This window comes from Chlamydotis macqueenii, chromosome 15 (assembly GCF_036417535.1).
Source record: "Chlamydotis macqueenii isolate bChlMac1 chromosome 15, bChlMac1.mat, whole genome shotgun sequence".
NCBI lineage: Eukaryota > Metazoa > Chordata > Aves > Otidiformes > Otididae > Chlamydotis > Chlamydotis macqueenii.
This window is the reverse complement of record NC_141570.1, coordinates 4376353-4395252: the sequence shown is the minus strand read 5'-3', so window position 1 is coordinate 4395252 and position 18900 is coordinate 4376353. Positions and strand designations below refer to the sequence as shown.

The 18900-nt window shown below is 46.4% G+C and overlaps 1 protein-coding gene across 1 annotated transcript in view; it reads left to right on the top strand.

Annotated features, from left to right (window-relative positions):
* The first annotated feature begins 9191 nt into the window (after positions 1 to 9191).
* The window catches only part of FOXK1 (forkhead box K1), a 47298-nt gene continuing 37589 nt past the window's right edge, over positions 9192 to 18900 (top strand). The window contains exon 1 of the mRNA XM_086760098.1: positions 9192 to 9580. Coding sequence (XP_086616224.1) covers positions 9192 to 9580 — 389 coding nt within the window. The remainder of the gene's footprint in view (positions 9581 to 18900) is intronic.

Genomic DNA, 18900 nt, shown 5'->3' with positions numbered 1-18900 from the left:
ATTTTGCTAATGCCAAATTTTAGCTCAAAGCTCCAGAAGCACGGGGGAAGTCTGAGATAGCATCACTCTGAGTTATTACAGACAGGATACAAAGGAAACAAATAAAATACCAAATTATCATGATGGGCAGTTAGCAATAAGATCTGGCATCGTACCCTGAGAGCCAGCGCGCTGCCAGGGGTGATCTCCATGCCATCAGCCAACTGTAGCAACGCAGCTGCGTATCTGTGAATGTGCCGAGGCTCTAACCTGGCACCTCCAAAACGAACTGGCTGCCAGCAGACAGATTTCCAAGCAAACATCTAATGGAAAGAAATAGTGAGGGAAGGCAACTTCTGGCTGAATGTGTCAGAAAGGGTTTGGTACAACCAGCTGTCACCATCCTGATGCTGGGTAGCTCCAGGGAAGCTTGCCTCAATCACCCAGGGTTGCACCCCAGGGTGAGTGATGCTGGGAATTAAATGGGCTGAGGGGGCGGTGGGCTTCAGCACGGCTTGGAGACCCTGGGGAGAGCTGCGACCCCTGGTCCCACATCGCTTGGGCTGGTCACCCTGTTCCACCCCAGCAAGGCCCTCAGCACGTGAGCAGCTCCTCAAAATCAGTGAGGTCAGGGCTGTGGGCTCTCAGGTCCTGCGGCAGCAGACCCCAGGTCTGCGCTTGGTGAGGTGATGCAGTAAACTGGATTAACTGGATTAATGTGCATTAAACAGTACCTGGATGGGACACCTGTGGTAAAAACCATCCTGGCTGGGCTGTGGCCCTGCTGACCGCAGAGTCCCATCTGGGTGGCTGGTTCGCATCTCTGCAAGCCAGCAAAGCTCAGATGCTGAGTGGGGACAGGATGGGGACAGGTCTGCTGGCGGAGGGGCGGGCGTGGGGAAGGAGGCTGGTGGGAGATAACAGCCCCCAAATTATTTTCTGCACTGAGCCACATGCAAAATAAAGGTACCAAAATGCATAAATCTATTTCAAATCACCCTCCTTTGGTTTCTCTCTCTCGAGCCCCAAACGAACATATAACCCAGGAATAAACCAGTCAAAGTTTCTGAAGGCTACAGAGTTTCTATTTTTATCTTTTAGCTTTGTTTATACAAAATTCGTCTAAGACAAAAATTTTCTATAAATTACTTCTAATGGTTAGGGGGTTTTAATCCTATCTTTAAAAAGAAAGATAGTACCCTTAATTTCATCAAAGACTACTCCACAACAGTAATCTCCTGCTAACATAAACTAAATTCGATTCAACCATTAAACCCTTACATGATTATTATTTTGTTGATGAAGAATGACCTTTGGTTAAATTCAGCAACTGTTTCATTTCTGCAAAACATATATTTATAAAAAAAAATCAATAGACATGTTTTTATGCCTTCCTATTTCTCTCTCCCTGTTTTAGGAAGGTTTTTATTTTTTTCAGTTTCCAGGGTGCACAGGTATTTTCTCCAAGCAGGCAGACCCATCCCCTCCTGCCTGTAAAGCGAGCGCATTAGTGTGAGGGAACTGGTAAGTGAAAATTACTCGAAACAAAAGTGAGACCCATTTCATTGATTTTTTCACTGGCCAAGCTGAAGGACAAGTAAATTGGATTTTTAAAATCCTTTCACTTTTAATACTGTATGGTATTATTAGTAATGTAAGTAAGTAAGACTGTTTATGGCAGATGTTTTTCTAAAGTTGACGGTGTGCCCTTAAAGTGATGCGTGATGACTGTAAATCCAGGGTTTCCAGCACTTACAGCACGTGCCCTTATCGCACGAACATATCTCGCTAATGCACCAGCTGCAAGAGGAGAGCAGAATGGGAAAGGGGAAAAGTTTCACACTTAATCCAGGATTTTACTGGGGAGCAGGTTTAGTGCTGGAAATACAAGCAAAGGTTAGGTTTCCTCAATGCTTTAGAGGTGTCTGCAAAACAGCAGGACATTTGCAGGAGACTACCTCCCCCAGCATCCCTGTGGAAGGGGCTCCAGCGATCCCAAAGGATGTTCAGGACCCACTGAAAGCAAGTATGGTTTACAGGTGCCTTTGCTAGCCCCTACTTCAGGGATAACCCATTGACAGCCAAAGCCAAGAACAGGTCACAGCAACTCCAAATTTCCTCTGCTGGGATGCTACGCAGCAGCTGAAGTCCAGGGCTGTTCCCATGTGGGTCCCTGGACACTTTGGTTGGATCTCTGTCAGGTCACTGTACCTTTCACCTCTGCCCTCAGTCACCCTTTGTTTTTTGAGAAAAAAAACAAAGCCACATGAAGATCGGCCACCACATCCTTCCTCTAGGTCTAACCGGGCTGGGAGGGTGTCCAGTGTGTACGCGCATCCCTGGGATGCTCTGAGCCAGGAGCCCTGAGCAGGGCGGGAAAGGCTGAATCCAGAGCTTTTCCTTTTTTCCTGGCATGGCTTGGCCCAGTGGGGTGTTGGTTTTTTTTCCTTTTGGAGGGAAAGCTTTTGGCATCCTGCTCTTCACCAGCAGATTGATAGGTGATGGCTGGTTAAAAGAGAAAAGGAGTTGATCCATTTTTGGCAAGGGGAATTTGTTGAAGAAGCATTTGTTGAACACAGCCATCCCTGATGCCCAGGATAATGCGGGGTCCAGGCTACTGGGTCAGACATTCACGACATAGAGGTGACGTGGCAAGGAGATCGTTTGCACAAATAACCCGCCGTGGGTTATGGATCTCATTCCAGATCACCCTGATCTTTCCTGTGTGGTTTATGCCTGTGAAAATACAGGAAGGAAGTCAGGATCAGGCGTGACCACTGTGGTTTTGCGAGCACGTTACACTGGCTGTGTATCATGATAGATACGTCATAGGTGTGAATCATGATACAAGGTTTGGGACAGCAAACATGCAGGTCCTGTGGTTTTTGTTTAAATGTTTTATAATAAGGCAGGGCAAATGCTGTAGCTTTACTGGCTCCTCCAGCTTCTCAGGCAAGTTGTAAAGGAAGATATTTAAGATCAGCTGCTTCCAACCCTCCAGACAACGCACAGAGCTTATTTTCAGCATCAGCAGGCAGTATATGCTGCAGTTGCTCATAAAAGTCCAAACCCATATTCCTTTTGGGCTGAAATGCTTCATGTTTGATATCAGATTTTGTACTTATTGGTTCAGTTGTTTTTAGCTGTTGAAAAGTATGTGTTTGTTTTTTTCTCTTTTCGCATCGATGGAAAGTGAGAAAATGAGCTCACTCAACAACGACTAAAGCAAATAATTCAGGCCTGGCTTGTGTTATGTATTTCACCGAGGTCTACATTTCAAGCCAAAATGAAAGTAAGTTAGCTAAGCGAGTTTAAAGCTCACCGTGCACACACCAGTGTAAACTTTATGAATTATTTTAACTGCAACCCATGAAATAGTATTGCTTTTGTAAAATTATCTCGCCAGCAAATGGCCTTGTTCAAGGCTTTCCAAAATGGGCTATCATACATCAGACAGGCTCTGGCATGGATTCTAGAAAAGCGACAGCTTTTCTGCATGGGGAATGAGCAGATCACACAATATCTTAGGGAATGGCAGAGTCTGGGCATCAGCTGTTCCTAGGTCTTTATTGTATTTCAGAGAACTTGCTGCGAAAATATATTCTTGATAAGTGTGATTTGAAAAAAAATCCCTGTGAAACCTAAACAAACTGTGACAGAAACATGTCCAGCACACTGGAGTTTACAGTAAACAGGATCACAGCTGATTTTAAAATGAAAAAATTCATTACTATAGAAAGAACAATCTTTCCAGGCTGTGCTGCTCTTGGGAGGGAGCTGACAGACACAGCCTCTCATTTAGCCCCATCTCGCCAGGCACCGAGGCCGCTGCTCAGCACCCAGCATGAAGCACGCAGCACCTTGCAGGAGGCAGCCCCGATCAAGCAGGGTTTAAGCGATGCCTGCCTTGTGCTAGGTCCCAGTCTCTGCCTGCCTTTTTCTGTCTCCGATACTCCCCGCTTCAGAGAGCAGCCTACTGGCATTAGGAAAAAAAAACGGTGAGTTTGCATTCTTTGTGGGCTTTCGGGTGATCCCACCACATTTCTGACTCACTGGTGCTGCTTTCTTCAACCTTCCACTGATTAAAAGCTGTGTGGGAGAAGAATTGTGGAATCAATGTATCACCTCCTCCACAGGCAAACCCTTTCTTATCAGGCCATCTGGATTAAAAGCTGGCTCAGAGCCGCTGTGAAAGAGTTGTGAAACTGTTCTGATTGAGGAGGGGTATTTACAGGTGTCCCAGGTGGGATCAGGGCTCTGCTGGGCTCCCCAGACCCTCAGCAGCAGGTCGCATCCTCGATGCTGCTGAGAGCCTCGCAGGTGCTTTCCTGATCTGAGATCTGTGTCATGGATGCTGCCTCTGCAGGCAGGTAGATATAGATGGGCTGCCCCAGATCAGGGCCAAGGGACATCACTGGAGAGAGACAAGGATCAGGGTTAATAGCACATATTGTGCAACAGAATTGAGAAAACTGGTAGAAATTCCATGGGAGGCTGGGTTAGACACCGCACAAGAGTATGTGTGTGAGACAGATACTATAATACACCTGAATATGTTTCAAAACAATGAATTTTATTATCTTCTTGCAGCCCCTTGGTTAAGAAGAAAATCCTACTAGACGCATATAAGTGCAAACTTCTTTTTGCTCCTGTGTCTCCCTGAGAGAGAAAGCAGAATTAAAACCCACCCAGCTGGAGAAAGAAGTGAGGCTGCTTCCGAGCACAGGTGCATCGGGGAAAGCAGCTCCACAGATACAGGGCACACGGTACATCACTTACATTGCTTCAAATCAGCTTGGACAAAAAAACACAACAGCAGTCAAAACCTAGTTGATGGCTGAGGGAAGGGGAAAGTAAAAGGGTTGCAGGGAGCTGGGCAGGAATTTGAGGCAACACTGCCCTCTTCTTTTGTATTTTGGATAAGTACTTGTGGATGAAGTCTCTGCTTGCTTGCTAATGATTCACACTCGCACACTTTACATCAGTGGACGCCCTGTCGCCCTTAACCCCATCAGATTGGCACCACACTCAGAAGAAATGCTGGGCTGGGCCAGCACAGAGACTGCAGAGTCTCTTTTCCTTGGAGTAATCGGTTTCCTTCCCTCTTCTCCTCCTCCTTCCCCAGCTCAGGGCTGCGAGCATTAGGCTAGCTTTCATTGTGAGCATCAACGTGTTGTCTAGCTGCTGGGTAAATACATCAAGCGGCTCATGCCCAGCGTGCGGCTCATGCCCAGCGTGCAGCTCACGCCGTTCCTTTCTGTCGAAGCTGCTTTTCAATTATGCTTTGGTCTGGGGGCAGAACACATTTCCTGCGGTGTCGAAGCCAGGCAGCTTCTCTGCTGAATTGGGGCTTGATAAACATGTATCCAGGCTCATGCATCAGAATAGCGAGAAACAGCATGATGGAGGGCTACACAAATGCAGCGTTTCACTTAGAGAAACTAGGTGTTTTTAAGCAGACACCAGGCAGCAGATAAATGCAGAAATGCACCCTTTTATCACTGTTTTTCCAAGATTTGTGTTTGCCCAGTGTGGTGGTATCTGGGTGACCATAACAACCCATTACATTCATTTGCCCACAACTGATAGCGCCAAACAGATTCCTGCTGTATATCGCTGTATTGAGACAGTCAGCGATGACACACTGCCAAACAAATATTTGACAAAGGACAGTTGGGTTTTGCATCACTCTTTGAGTGACGCCGACACTATCTCAGCTACTTTCTGTTCGCGCTGTCCCCTTCCCAGCTGATTTATTTGAATGCTTATTTTCTCCTCCTGGTTCACGTTGCTCTATTGCACAGACGTGGTGGAGCAGGACAGTATCTCAAAATGGCTCAAAGTGTCTCTACGAAGTGCCAGGAGGGATTATTTCTGCACGTGCACAGGCAATCATGCTTGTACAGAGTCTCGGCATCGCACCATGCTAATGCCCGAGGACGGTCCCAGCTGGAGCAAGCCCACAGCTGGCCAGTCCAGATGGCTGGGGATGGCCAAGGTGCCATTTCCACATCCAACCGTTGCATCAGTGCCTGGGCACATTGTAGGGGTGGCACAAGGACTGTGCTGTCCCCTCCACCAGCCTCAGCTCCCGCCAGGGCTGCTCCCTTCCCTTGGCTCCCTGCAGCTCCCAGCCATCCAAATATTTCGGTAGGCAACTTGTAGAGTCAGGAAGTTTGGCCACACCTGCAGACATATCCGTCTAAAACCCCGCCGAGGAAAATGAACCACTTTAAAGTCAATCCAGCCATACGGGATGAGATTAATTTAATTCAAACAATTTTGAGTGCATTTACATCAGGCATTTACACCGGGGCAGCCGGCTTGACTTAAGCAGGATTAGTTGACTGAGGAGCGCAAAGCGTTTCCTTGTCTGAAGGGCCCTCGGTCTGACGCTGTTGCAGGGTGGATTAGAGCGGAGCAGGGCGTTGCAAGCTGTCGAGCAGAGCACTCTGTTCCTCACAGCGCAAGGAGCTTAGGGAATGGATGCCGCAGGCGGACGGGCTGGTGAGACACGATGCTAAGCACAACCCATCAGGCAGCTCGGAGGAATCCTGTTTCTGTACACTGCTTGATCACATTTTGCATGAAGCTGGGATTTATCTCGGCGGTGGTGCTGGCTTAAGCAGCAAATTCCACTCAGAAGAAATTTCCAGGCAGAAAGGAAAAGACTTGTTAGAAAAAGAACCTCACCGACTGGTGTGGTGGGAGTGTCTCGGTGGCTGCAGCGACCGTGACACGTGTGGACGTGCCCATCGGCATTCCCAGCTCTGCAGCCAGGGAGCAGCGAGGCTGTGCCGGCTCTGCCTCGAGTGCTCGGGAAGCGGGGCGAGGATCTTCACAGCTGGCCTCACGTGCCAGCCCTGGGGATATTCCTGGACTGGTGCTGCAGAAATCCATAGCCTGTATCCAATGTGGGAGAGGTAACGGGACCCAGCCCTGGCAGTGACACGCCTCTTGGCCCCACATCAGACGGGTCCACAGGGCTGCCTGGATCTGAACCACCGCCCTGCTCCTGCCCATGCCGGGCGGTTGGCTCCTTCCTCGCCAGCCGGCCTGCCCACAACGCTTTTTCCCATGCAGCCGTGGAAACATTTACTGACAATGTCTGGTAACAGCCTCACCTGATTTCTGATCCTTTTGGGGCCTTTCTGGTCAAAAGACACAATTTTGGGTTTTAGAAAACCCTTAGACATGAACTAAAAATTCCCCAGAGCCGCGTTTTCTTTTTTTTTTTGAGGTCGAATGCTGCTCTGATACAAGGTCTCACCTCGCCTGCTCCCACGCACATGCCTACCAGCTTGGGTCCCTTTTTAAGCACATGTAACAGCACTCTCATCCCGGTGAGAACAAACAAAAGGCATAAGCTAACTCTCCCATCAGGCAGCGCGTGACTCCAGCTCTCACCTACCAGACGACCACATTTCACTTTCTGGCCACGAGCATTTGCTGATGCTGAGTGGATTTGGGGCAGGAGAGGAGCTCAGGCAGACAAGTGTGAATGGAGCAGCTCCCCACTGGGGCCCAGGTTACGCCGCTGCTGTGCGCCGCAACCCTGCTTATTTGTTCCTCGCCGTTTGAGAGCACTATTTTGGCCATAATTTAACTCCAGGCCTCCGGAATGGTCCACATCCCTCCCTCCCATGCCCCCTCCAAGGATGTCTTTCCTCCCTCTCCTGCCCTGGGGACCGCAACCTTTTGCTGTGCCCAGCTCGGCTGAGTCTCGCTGCTGCGTAGGAAGCAGTATCTGTGTTTTGTTAGGCAGTACTTTCCTTTCTTCCTCTCGGTTGGTATTGAACTGCAGTGGCAAAGAGCACTCTGTCTGAAGATGATGTCTCGGGTGAGATGTCTAACTCAGGTCCCAACTGCTCAGCAGTCATTAAACATCTCAGGGAAGATGTTCCAGGAACCTGGATGTTAACCTTGTGGTCCTGGACCGATTCCAGCTCATTTAATTACAGCCTTCATAGCTGAAATTTGCTCTGCACTTTTGACTGGTTATGGGATTTTTTTTTCCCCATCTCCTCTAAGCTGTTGAGCAGCCTCGCTACAACCTGCTGCGTTTCCCACCTGAGCCGAAGCAATAAGCAATTACGGCTGCCCCCTCTCCCAAGATTCTCGAATTCACTGTATTTTTCTGGTTATTTAACAACTCAGGATTCTGCAAACTATCACCAGCTCACCTACATGGAAAAGTTTTATCTGTTTAACCTAGATAATTTAACCAGTAGAGACATATACTTGATCCACATACATGCCACTGTTGCAAAGTACATGACCTTTATCATTCATATAGGTAAATAATATAATGTAAAAATATTTAAAGTAATTTGAAGTAAGAAATAATGTAATGCAAGCTAAACAGCCTACACAACTCCCTTATGATGAAAAACATACTATAGTATAAAAACACTATATGAGTAAATACATATACATATACATATTGGGATGTGTGTGTATATATATATATAAACTCTATAAAAGTGTATTAAGGTATTTTAAGCTTGCACTTTGTGTATCTGGGATGAATCTCCCCCTTCAGCAAGCCTTTGCCAACAGTCCAGGGGTATTAAAACCGTGTTGTGATTAAATCCCCAGCGAACACTGCGGTGGATTTAATTCAAACAATTTCGGGGTTTTGGCGTAAGGACATGAAGAGGCAAGGAAACGCCATCTCACGCGGCGTGGGTCGGTTTGAAAGCACAGCCCTGCACGGGAACGCGGGCGAGGCCCTGGGCCCCGGCTGTGGGGTGGACGTGCCCCTGCCCCACAGAAACCCTCGAGCAGGGACGGGTTTGGGGTGGGCGCAGCGCAGGGTTGGGCTGTGGGCAGTTTCTGAGGCGATTCAACTCACGGAGCCGGCAGAAAGCGATTTTTCAGCCGGCTGCGGGGGCGAGGTGGCGGGAGCCCCCCTCAGCTGGGGTCGCCCCCTCAGCACCTGCCCGAGGAGCCAGGCCGGAGGCCGAGGCCTGGCGCAACCGGCCCGCCCGCGCCTGCAGGAGGCGCCGCGCTCCCGCCCAGCCCGGCGCTGCCAGCCTCCGCCCCGCTCCATAAATCGCAGCTGGGGCGGCCGGGCCCGGCGTTGCTGCCGGAGGAAAAAAAAAAGGCGGTGGCGGCGGCCGAGGGTTCGGCTTCTCCGCTCCGCCCCGCATCCCCGCCCCGCCGGCTCCGCCCCGGAGGCCGGCACGCTGGCTCGCTCGCTGCTTGGGAACATGGCCGAAGTCGGGGAGGACAGCAGCGGGGCGCGGGCTCTGCTGGCGCTGCGCTCGGCGCCCTGCAGCCCCGCCGCGGCGCCCCCTCCCGGGCCGCCGCCCCCGGCCGCGCCGCCCGCCGCCGCCTCCTCCGTCGGCCCGGTGCTGGCGCGGCTGCAGGGCCGCGAGTTCGAGTTCCTCATGCGGCAGCCGGCCGTCACCATAGGCCGCAATTCCTCGCAGGGCTCGGTGGACGTCAACATGGGGCACTCCAGCTTCATCTCCCGGCGGCACCTGCAGCTCAGCTTCCAGGAGCCGCACTTCTACCTGCGCTGCCTGGGCAAGAACGGCGTCTTCGTGGACGGCGCCTTCCAGCGCCGCGGCGGCCCGGCCCTGCAGCTCCCGCCGCAGTGAGTGGCCGCCGACGAGGGCCGGGCCGGGGGGCGCGGGGGCGGCGGCCCTGCAGAGAGGCGGCGGGGGCTGGGCCCGCTCCGGAGGGAGAGGGAGAGTCCCGCGGCCCTGCAGGGAGGGACCCGGGGAGAGGCCTGAGGGAGTGGAGGGGACGTGGGTCTGGGTGGAGAGAGGCGGAGAGGGGCCTTCACGGAGGAAGGGGATGGTGGGGGGGTCCCTGGGCCGCACCGAGTAGACAGGCGAAGGGCCTGGGGTGACGGTGAGGGCCTGTCTCTGATGAAGAGGAGGGTGAGGGGTCCCCCCACCCCCAGCTCACAGAGGGCCTGAAGTGATGGTCATGGGCTACCTCTGATGGAGGGGATAGTGACGGACACCTCTATCCACAGAGGGCCTGAGGAGGGACAGTGAGGGACTGCCTCTGGAGAAGGTCGCCTTGAGGCCTTCCCCAGACCGCAGAGCACCTGCGGAGACAGTGATGAGGGGCCACTCACTTGAAGTTGGTCATGGTGGGTGAGGGACCCTCTGTGCAATGACAGACTTATCCACCCACCCAATGGGGGTTTCGAGGTGCAGTGAGGGATGTCCACCTGGTGACCAAGCAGCAGGCCCTCAACATCAACAAGAGATGTCCTCGCCTTCCCAGCCCTGCTGCTGCTGCGTGCGACTGAGAAAGGGGATGATCTTCCTGAGGGCTGGGGCTGCTCCCTCTGAAAGAACCGTATTTAGGGAAGAAGCTGACCACCTTGCCCCAGGGCGCTCCTTCAGCAGGCTGTCCCCCATGGTCATCGTCCTCCATGCCTGCCTGCCAACAGTCTCGTGTTCAAGTGGTGGCCCATAAGGAGTCTGCAAAAGATAAATGAGTGTAGGAGGAGTCTTGTCAGTGGGCTAAAACTTGCTACACCCAGGGCTTGTCTTTCCTGGAAAAGGTTTAGTGGAAAAAAGTTGGAAAACCACTTTGGCAGAGTGCTTATTTTAGCGTTGGGAAGTTGCATGTTGTTCCTGGTGTCTCTCTGGGGCAATAGAAAAAAAAGAGGGAGCTGGGCCAGGCCAGGGGTGATGTTGCTCACCAGGAGCCCTGGAGAGCAGGCTCCCAAGGTGTCTTTGCTTCACGGAGGAAAGGGAGAGGGCTGCAGAAGGGCTTTCTGTGCTAGCAAGGAGATGATTGTGTGTGCTGTGTTTTAGATAAACTTTCTTGCAGAAAGAAGAATAAGCTTGATGTTAATCTGTTTCTTCCTCTGAAAACATTGTTTATGGTTGCTGAGCACTGCCCAACAACTGCAGTGCTTCACCCCAGGGGCAGCAGCGTGATAGTGGTGGGTGATGTAGTTCCTGTGTGCATCTCTTCAGGTCGGACCAGACAGATTGTGCCTAATGCCATCTCTGAGTGAAAACACGCTGTGAAGGCGGGACATTGGGTTTTTGTGACATTCCACTAGGCTTTTTGTTGTTTGTATAAAACAGCTGTTTTCATCTGGCAGTTTTGGGCTTCGGTATCATTTACCTCCAGCACCAGGGTCCTGGAGTTATCCCTCTCACGCCAGCCTGTTGCTCAGGGGAGGGTTTTTTAATTACTCATTTCCTCTGCAGGCTGCTTCATTTTGTACTTAGTAATTTAGTTATAACTCCCTAGCCACTTGCTCTCTGAGGCATTTTGGTTTGTAATGTGTTTCATTTTCTAAAAGAGATGTCCTTTAGTGTCTGTCCAATTAATCTTGCTTTGTAAAACAAGACCACCCAAGGCCCAGGGCAGTTCTGTTGTGTCGCTTCCCTCTGGCTCTGGGTTTATCTGTGCGAGTGCTCTCCTCCCTGTCATTCTGTTTCTTCAGCTGGTTAATCATAAGCATTGTGCTTGAAAATTCCCTCAAGCAGCGACTTGGTTGCTTATTTCTCTCGCCTTCCATTTGCTCGTGACTCCTGGAGTGGGAATGGCAATTTTCCTTCTTCATCACTTTAAAGGGAGGAGTTTAAGGTACAGTTATGAACTCTGCACAATAGGCATCCTCTTTGCTTGGCCGCTGCTTGAGCTACATAAATAAACTTGATGCTCCTCCCTTTCTGACTTCTGGAGTAGGAAAATGTTTTGCATCAATCTAAAGGAATTTGCCCCCTTGCTTCTAGCAGGTAAACAACTCCTTGCTTTCTCCTGGCCAGTCAAGGGTTTGTAATCCAGACCAGGAAAAAAAAAAATACCCTGTTGAAGCTTGGTATACAGAGTCTTGATTGAGGCTTTAAACTGTTCTCCTGACAACTTCTAACTTCACTTTTGAAAAATCAGACAATTCTGGCCCCATCACCCCTGACACATGCACGCGCATACATACACAAAGCCCTCCCCTCAGTAAACAAAACAGAGTACTGGTTGGTGCTGTTCCTTTTCTGTAGAGAAGCCTGCATGCTCACTGCTAGCCAACTAATATTGTCAAAAGTTGGACAAAGTAAACAACACAGACTTTACAGTACAAACGATAATTTTTTTCTGAACATTTCTTATACTAACGCTACTGTCCTGTTTAATACGGCCACAAGTTCTCCGTGTGCCAGCAGGATGTACAGTTTATGTTAAATTTCGGGAATTAGTGGACATTGAATGTCATGATTTTGATGGGAGCTCTTGCTGGCAGACTTCTAAGAACCAGTTGTTTGAATGGTTGTCCTCTTTCTTTTTCCCCACCTGTAAAGGATAGCAAAAATATGCAAAGTCCTGTTTCTTTTGGACCAATGTTACATTACAAGTAAAGGAAGTGCTTGTGCATCATGAGATCATGAATTGAAGCAGAGGGTTCCAGGAAAAAAAAAGTCTCTACAGATGTAATTCATACTATTCTGTTAAAAATAAATCCTGGACTCACGGCTTGTATTTCTGAGGTTTCTTCACTTTTTCTGTGTAACGCTTCTCTGTTACAAGCCCTCTTCTAAGTTTAAAAGTAGTTATTTCTAAAATTTACGGAAGGCTTTGTCAGGAGGTGTGGGGAAGGGAGGAAGGAGGAAGAGTTTCTGAGATCTTTCTTGCAGACTGTACATACCTCCTAACACAATAGACCCGTTCAAAATCCAAGGGCCTTCGGAAAGTTTCATGTCACTTCCTCCATCAGCGTGTGTGTATAATCTGCTGTAAGCAGGATTTCACTGCTGGGTGGGAGTATCGTATTGCACAGCTGTGTTGTGATGGGAGATTATATTTCACAGATGTGATGACATAACTACGAAATATAATTAAACAATAATGACCAACAAGGAGGGCATTTCCTAGAGGTTAATGACAGTTAGAAGCGAAGTGGGTGGAGGAGTGGAGGGCTTGCAGTACAGTTGAAAACCCCTTAATTAATGTGAGTGCCACACTACAGCAGGCGTTACAAATATAAATCAAGATAAAATTATGAAGTACTTACATAAAAAGTAAGTGCTTTGAATCAAATTAAGGACTACTAGAAACTCTTTTTTTAGCTGTGCTAGTGGAAGCTGGAAATCTGTGGATAAATACCTGGGTAGCTGGAGTACTTTTTCCTGTTGAAGACTAAAATAAGCATATCCCCTCCCGCCACCCCCCTAGACAAAGGAACTGAAACAGAAGTTGAAAGTTAAACTTGATAACCTGAATTTTAAGCAGCTATGGGTCAAGTTTTCAAATGTTCCTAAGTACAAAAGTTCTATTGACTAAAAACTGCAAATGTTGATTGAGCGTAGCCTGATAATAGCACTTGAGCTTTCTGAACTGGGACCTCAACAGATTGGAAAATGGTGCTTGTCTGTGATTATTTCTTGGGACATTTGCTTATTGCTTCTGTGGCTGTTTTGTATTTTTGCAGTAGTGCTATTAAAGGAGCCTGAAGTTTGTGTTTTTCAGTGTAAATGGATAATTTCAGTATGAGATTTCTAAGCATGAAAATAAGTTTTTGAACCTGTAGTTCTTTTGGCATTTAGGAAATAGAAGAAATAAACAGAGGAGCTTCTTAGTTTGAGTGTAAAATACAAGGGAAGTAAATATATGGATGTATTAAATTAAAACATGGAGTTAAAATAAAAAAAATATGTATGTAAGCCCATTATAAATTGAAGACTTACTGTGCATGTGAAGTTTTATTAAGAGCATGCTGCTTTATTTATAATGGGATTTTCCTAAGTACTTAATAAACTTGACAAAAATAAATAGTCCTGTACTCTGAGCACATATCAAGGTGCTGATCCTGCAAAGTTTTATGCATGCATTAATCTTTCCGTATTGTGAGTACGCAAGTTCACTTCAGCATTTGTTTAGTGGGAGCGTGTCTGCAATCAGGGTTTAGTAACCAAGCAGAAAATTGAGAGCTAGATCCAACAGGTTGGGTTTTTTTTCATTTCCCTTTCTAAGGTAGATTGTACAACCTGTTAGCCAGTAACTCGAGACACTAATTAAAGTTTAAAAATTGACATAATCTAGAAAAATGAAGGTATACACAACATATTGCGGTGTTTTGATGACCTCACTAACCACTCAGCCTCCATTCTTGTGGTTAGCGTCATGGTGTGTATGAGCGTGGGTATCCTTCCATCTCGGAGGGAACTGCAAGCCATACGTACGCGTACTAAGGAAGCGCTTTGACCACATAACCACGACTACAGAACTAGTTGTTTCTGAAATGTTGCCTCTGTGTGTTGACTCTGATAACTCCTCATGTAGTTTTACTTCTTAAATATTGCATCATCTGCATTCACAACAATTTTTTTTTGTTCTTTGTTTGAAATGCATCGTTTGCTTTGCTACAACTTGTGGATGGTGGTTTCACTCTTGCTAGAAACCCTTTAAAGATTTGCAGTCTTAGTGCTTTGTCTTGTATTTTTCATTCTCTTATTCAATTTCAAAGACTGTCTTTGAGAACAAGTTTTTTTGTTGCACAGTGAGATGGTGATAAAGGATTACTTGATTTTAATTACAGAATTTATGTCAAGTAATAATTTTGGGCTAAGCAGCTCAATTTGTCATGGGTTATATTAAACATTTAAGGAAGGCTTCTAATTAGGTGAAACTACTGCTCGATCTGTTGATTCAAAAATAGCTGTGCTGTAAGTCAGGTTGTGAATATAGACTAACACTATGCAAAACTCTGTGTATATTTTCTTATGTATTCTTTTAAACCAGGCTTGGTTCGGTTTAGCTGATGTGTTGATTATGAAAAGATTAATCTGACTAGAACATGCCACACTTGTCTTGTGCATTCTTGTGCAGAGTCTCAGCTGTAAAGGCTGAAATGTAGATTCAAGTTGTGCTGGTGTAACCTCTTTGTGTTAACAAACTCTCAATCATGACATGTATGCTTAGCTGACTGTAAGATTCTGCCAGTTGGTACTGGTTGTGTTTTCATATAAATCTAGGGGATGAACGGGTGTGAGAGTCTCTGCTTTTACAAAAAACAGGAATAAAAATTATGAAATCTATAGTAATTCATATCTTAGTTATTTTGGTGCCAGCTGTGTGAGCATCCTCATTGCAGGATGTCTGTTTTGACTTCTGGTAACAAATCAAAATAATGCACTTTTTTTTTCCCCTCCAGAAAATGGCACACAGTCTTGCATCAAATAACTGAAAGCATAAATGACAGCCAGATTAATGTGATTGTTTTCTTTGTAAGCAAGTGCCTAGTAACTGTGCTCCGATAGCCATTTGGCATCAGAGCTGTTCTGTGGGATGCCAAATTCTCTTGCTCGATGTTGCAGTTTCCTGGAGGAGTAGATGTGGCAACAGGATGTTGGTAAAGAACAGGAAACTACTTGAATTTGCTACTTATACCATGCAAATAAAGTCTTATTACTGGCCTATGTGTAGTAATTACTGTCTGCTCTTGACAGTTTTTGCAGCAATTGCAGAGTGTGGAGCTTGGCAAGTGCGTTCAGCTGCACTGGGTGAGGGCTGCACTCCATCCTATGCGGTAGCAAAAGGGGGACAGCCTGGTTAGGTGCTTGTTAAACCACCATGAGATTTGACCGTTACCTACAGCTGGTTTTCTTATTCGGAGTGGATCTCTGCTAGCACTCAGCTCCATATCAGTTCTCCTGACATGTGCTGATTTGCTTTGAGCTCCTTCTAGGTCTAGTAAGTGTCTGAGCAGGCAGCGTCTGGGTGTTCTGTAGTCAGAGCCAAGGGATGCTTACCAGACCAGGCTTCACCTCATTGCTGGTTAGGTGTGGATGAGCCAGCTTTCCCTTCCCAATCCAAACGGAAATGTAGTTTTAAAAAAGAAATATCATGTGCTTTTGAGCTGGCGATGTTAATGAAAAGGGAGAAGAATTATCTCATTTGCTTTCAGTACAGATTCTTTCCTCTCCTTTTTCTTAATAGCAGTCCAGAGCACAGAAGCCTTTCTCACATGCAGCCATACCTAACACAGCTTTGTTTTATGCGTGTTTGATTTGATCCCTATGCATCCAGCAGTTTCCTGAGGGTTTCCTGAGGTTGGAGACCTGGGATATCCACTTCAGGTTTACTACTTTAAAACAACCAAGAAAAAGTGTGAAAGCTAAATATGCGGTGGATCTTAATTTGCAGTGTATTGGGTGGCTGAGGTCTTTGTTGTCTTGCGATTGCGTATGTCTAGGACAGGCAGCAAATGCTGTAAGAAGATTGCTGAGCTTGTTTCGAGCTTTCTGGCTGGTAAACTTGGGTAGCTTTTCAATGTTGGTTTATGTATCTGGAGAGGCTGGTGGGCCCTGATGTGCCAGACTGCAGGATTGACACCAGCAAACATGGAGAGCCAGAGATGTTTTGAACAAATCTGTAAGATGAAAAGGTTGGAGCAGTTGTCTCCTGAAGGTGGCTATGAAAAGACATCTTAATGTACTTCTAGACTTGGTTAATCGACTAATCGTGAGTACAAATCATTGTGTGGTCTTAATGCATTCACTTCAGTCAATAATTCAGTATTAATCACTGAATAGTTTTTTCAAGTATTTGTCTCCCTATTTCAGTTGACTGCAGGCTCCTTACAAAAGCAGACCGAGATGCTTGTAGAGCAGATGAATCTCTCACTTAAGTAAATGTGAGTGAAAATTTCCATCCATTAGTATATTCTGTTTTCATAGTACAGAGACAATTTTACTAATGTATATTTGCCCTTGTTCACGAATGCTTTTTGCTAGTAATTCACATCTTCAGTTTCTTCAGAGCAGCTCAATAAAATGCATGTGTGCATTCCTTCTGCATGGCACTTAATTTTTATGAGATACATATTTTATTGGACAGTAAAACATTTAAGGATCTTAATGGCCTAATTAATACTCTGTAGCCACTTGTCTTGTGTATTTTTCTCTTCATTATCCTGCTGCTCCTTTTTTCATGTCCTTGTGCATTTTTATCATAAAAATTTCAAGCAGTCTTGAGAGAGCACTTTATTAGAAGCCTGTTCTTTGAATATTCAGCAACTCTAAGATTTGATTGATAGTCACTCCCTCCCTACTCAATCTATTTTTAGTAATTTAAAAGCAAGTTTAATTTCTTGGCTTCTCATTTGTTGTGTATGTGTGATTTACGTTGGTGGCTTTCCTCCCACCTTTAAATGTACCAGATATGTAATTGTCGTGTTCTGTGAGGACATCTTGACAGTTTGGGAGAAATAATGTGGAAATTAATTGGGAGCTCTGCCTTAGCTAAGGGAGCAAAGATGGACAGTCTTTGGTTCTGTTAATATATACTATGTGATTATGATCGGACAGCAAGTGGAAGAAAATTTTAAGAACAGTGTTACCACTTACTATACTGTTTCCAGAATCTTCTAGCATAACAGACTATTTTCATGTACAAGTACAATCTACTCCATCTTTTAGAATAGAATGAGGAGACAAGAAAACTTTGCAGAGGTGGTCTAAGCACTGTGGAAAAGGATGTCCCTCCCCATATCTCTGAAATATAATGTTATAAGGGGCTATAATGTTGTAACCCCTTTTTTTTCTGCTTTGTGCCACTTTGAAGAGAGCTTTGGGAAGTCTTCCCACACAAACTGTTTTAATCTTCTTTCTCCCTTGAGGCCACATACGGAAGCCACCAACATTCTGACTAAGCAGGACTGGTCTCCCTGCAGAGCCAGTTTGTGCACTTGCTAAAGGAATTGTTCTTGAGCAACTGAAGGCCTTTCCTCTCTCGAGGGCATAAGAACTATGGACTCTTAAACACTCATTCCTGATTGTGTGGGAGGAGAAAAGGACTAGACACTGAAAGCAAATCTTGTTTCCACCTGATGGGTAGACCAAAAATGTTTTTGCTTTTCATATTTAGTTTGAGGTGTGGACTCTTGGTGTGGGAGAAGTGCCAGCTGCTATTTATTTATTGATTTTTTTTTTTAATTGTTTCATGGCTTGTGTAACATGGTGTACCTTGGATTGGCTGCCTGCCCACCGTGCGTAAAGGGGTGTTGACTGTCAACAAGCCTGGCAATTGGATGGCTTTGCCTCTGTCTTGTCCATTCAGCTGTATAATTACTATCGCTCCTCTACCATGTCTCCCTCAGACACTGTCTAATGAGACAAGCCATAATGAAACTTTTTAGCACTGTGAGGACTTGCAAAGGAAGTCAAAGGGCTGGCACATGCTTTGCTGCTAACATCTTTCTCTATGAAATATTAAGGCAAGCACTGAAGTTTTTTTCAGGCACATAAATTCTCAGGAGAAAATTCTTAATGTGTAGTGGTTCAATAAGTGTTGCTAGCATTTTTTGTATTTTGTGTGAACAAGGCACATGCAAACTGGCTGTCAGAAATAGGCACAATTGAGTAGTTTAGATCTGCACGTGATCAGTTTACAATTGAGTGTTCCAGATCAGCACTTCACTGCAAACAGAGCCACAGAATGAACTTGGGAAACAAAACTGTTTTGTTGGACAGTGATTCTGAATCTGAGGTCTCTTGGTGACAGGGATGTGCATCCTCTTCTCCAAGGGGTTCACAGTTGCTTCTCAGTTTCATCTTGCTTTGTGCTCCACCAGATAGTATTGCAAGTATGAGAATTCTTATTAAGAACACCAGTAGCAGAAAAGGGCTAGAATCCTGTTCCCAAAAAGGCTCATACTGCAAACTCTACAGTTTGTGTGAGGTTTCCAGGTAAGAAACATCTGTTAAAGTAAAATGACTCCCTGATCAGGTATACTATACTGAAGCAAAGGAAGGGGAGCATTAGAATATGCCAGTAATATGACAAGTTAACTCTCTAAAATTTCCTGCTTTAAAAATAATGAAACCACTGTGGCAGCAACTTACAATTGTGCTGTCGTTTTGCAAGAGTCATTGATGCTTTAGTCGATTAAACTCCTTTCAAGGAAGAAACCCCTCAGCACAGTCATATATGCTGGCAGAATTT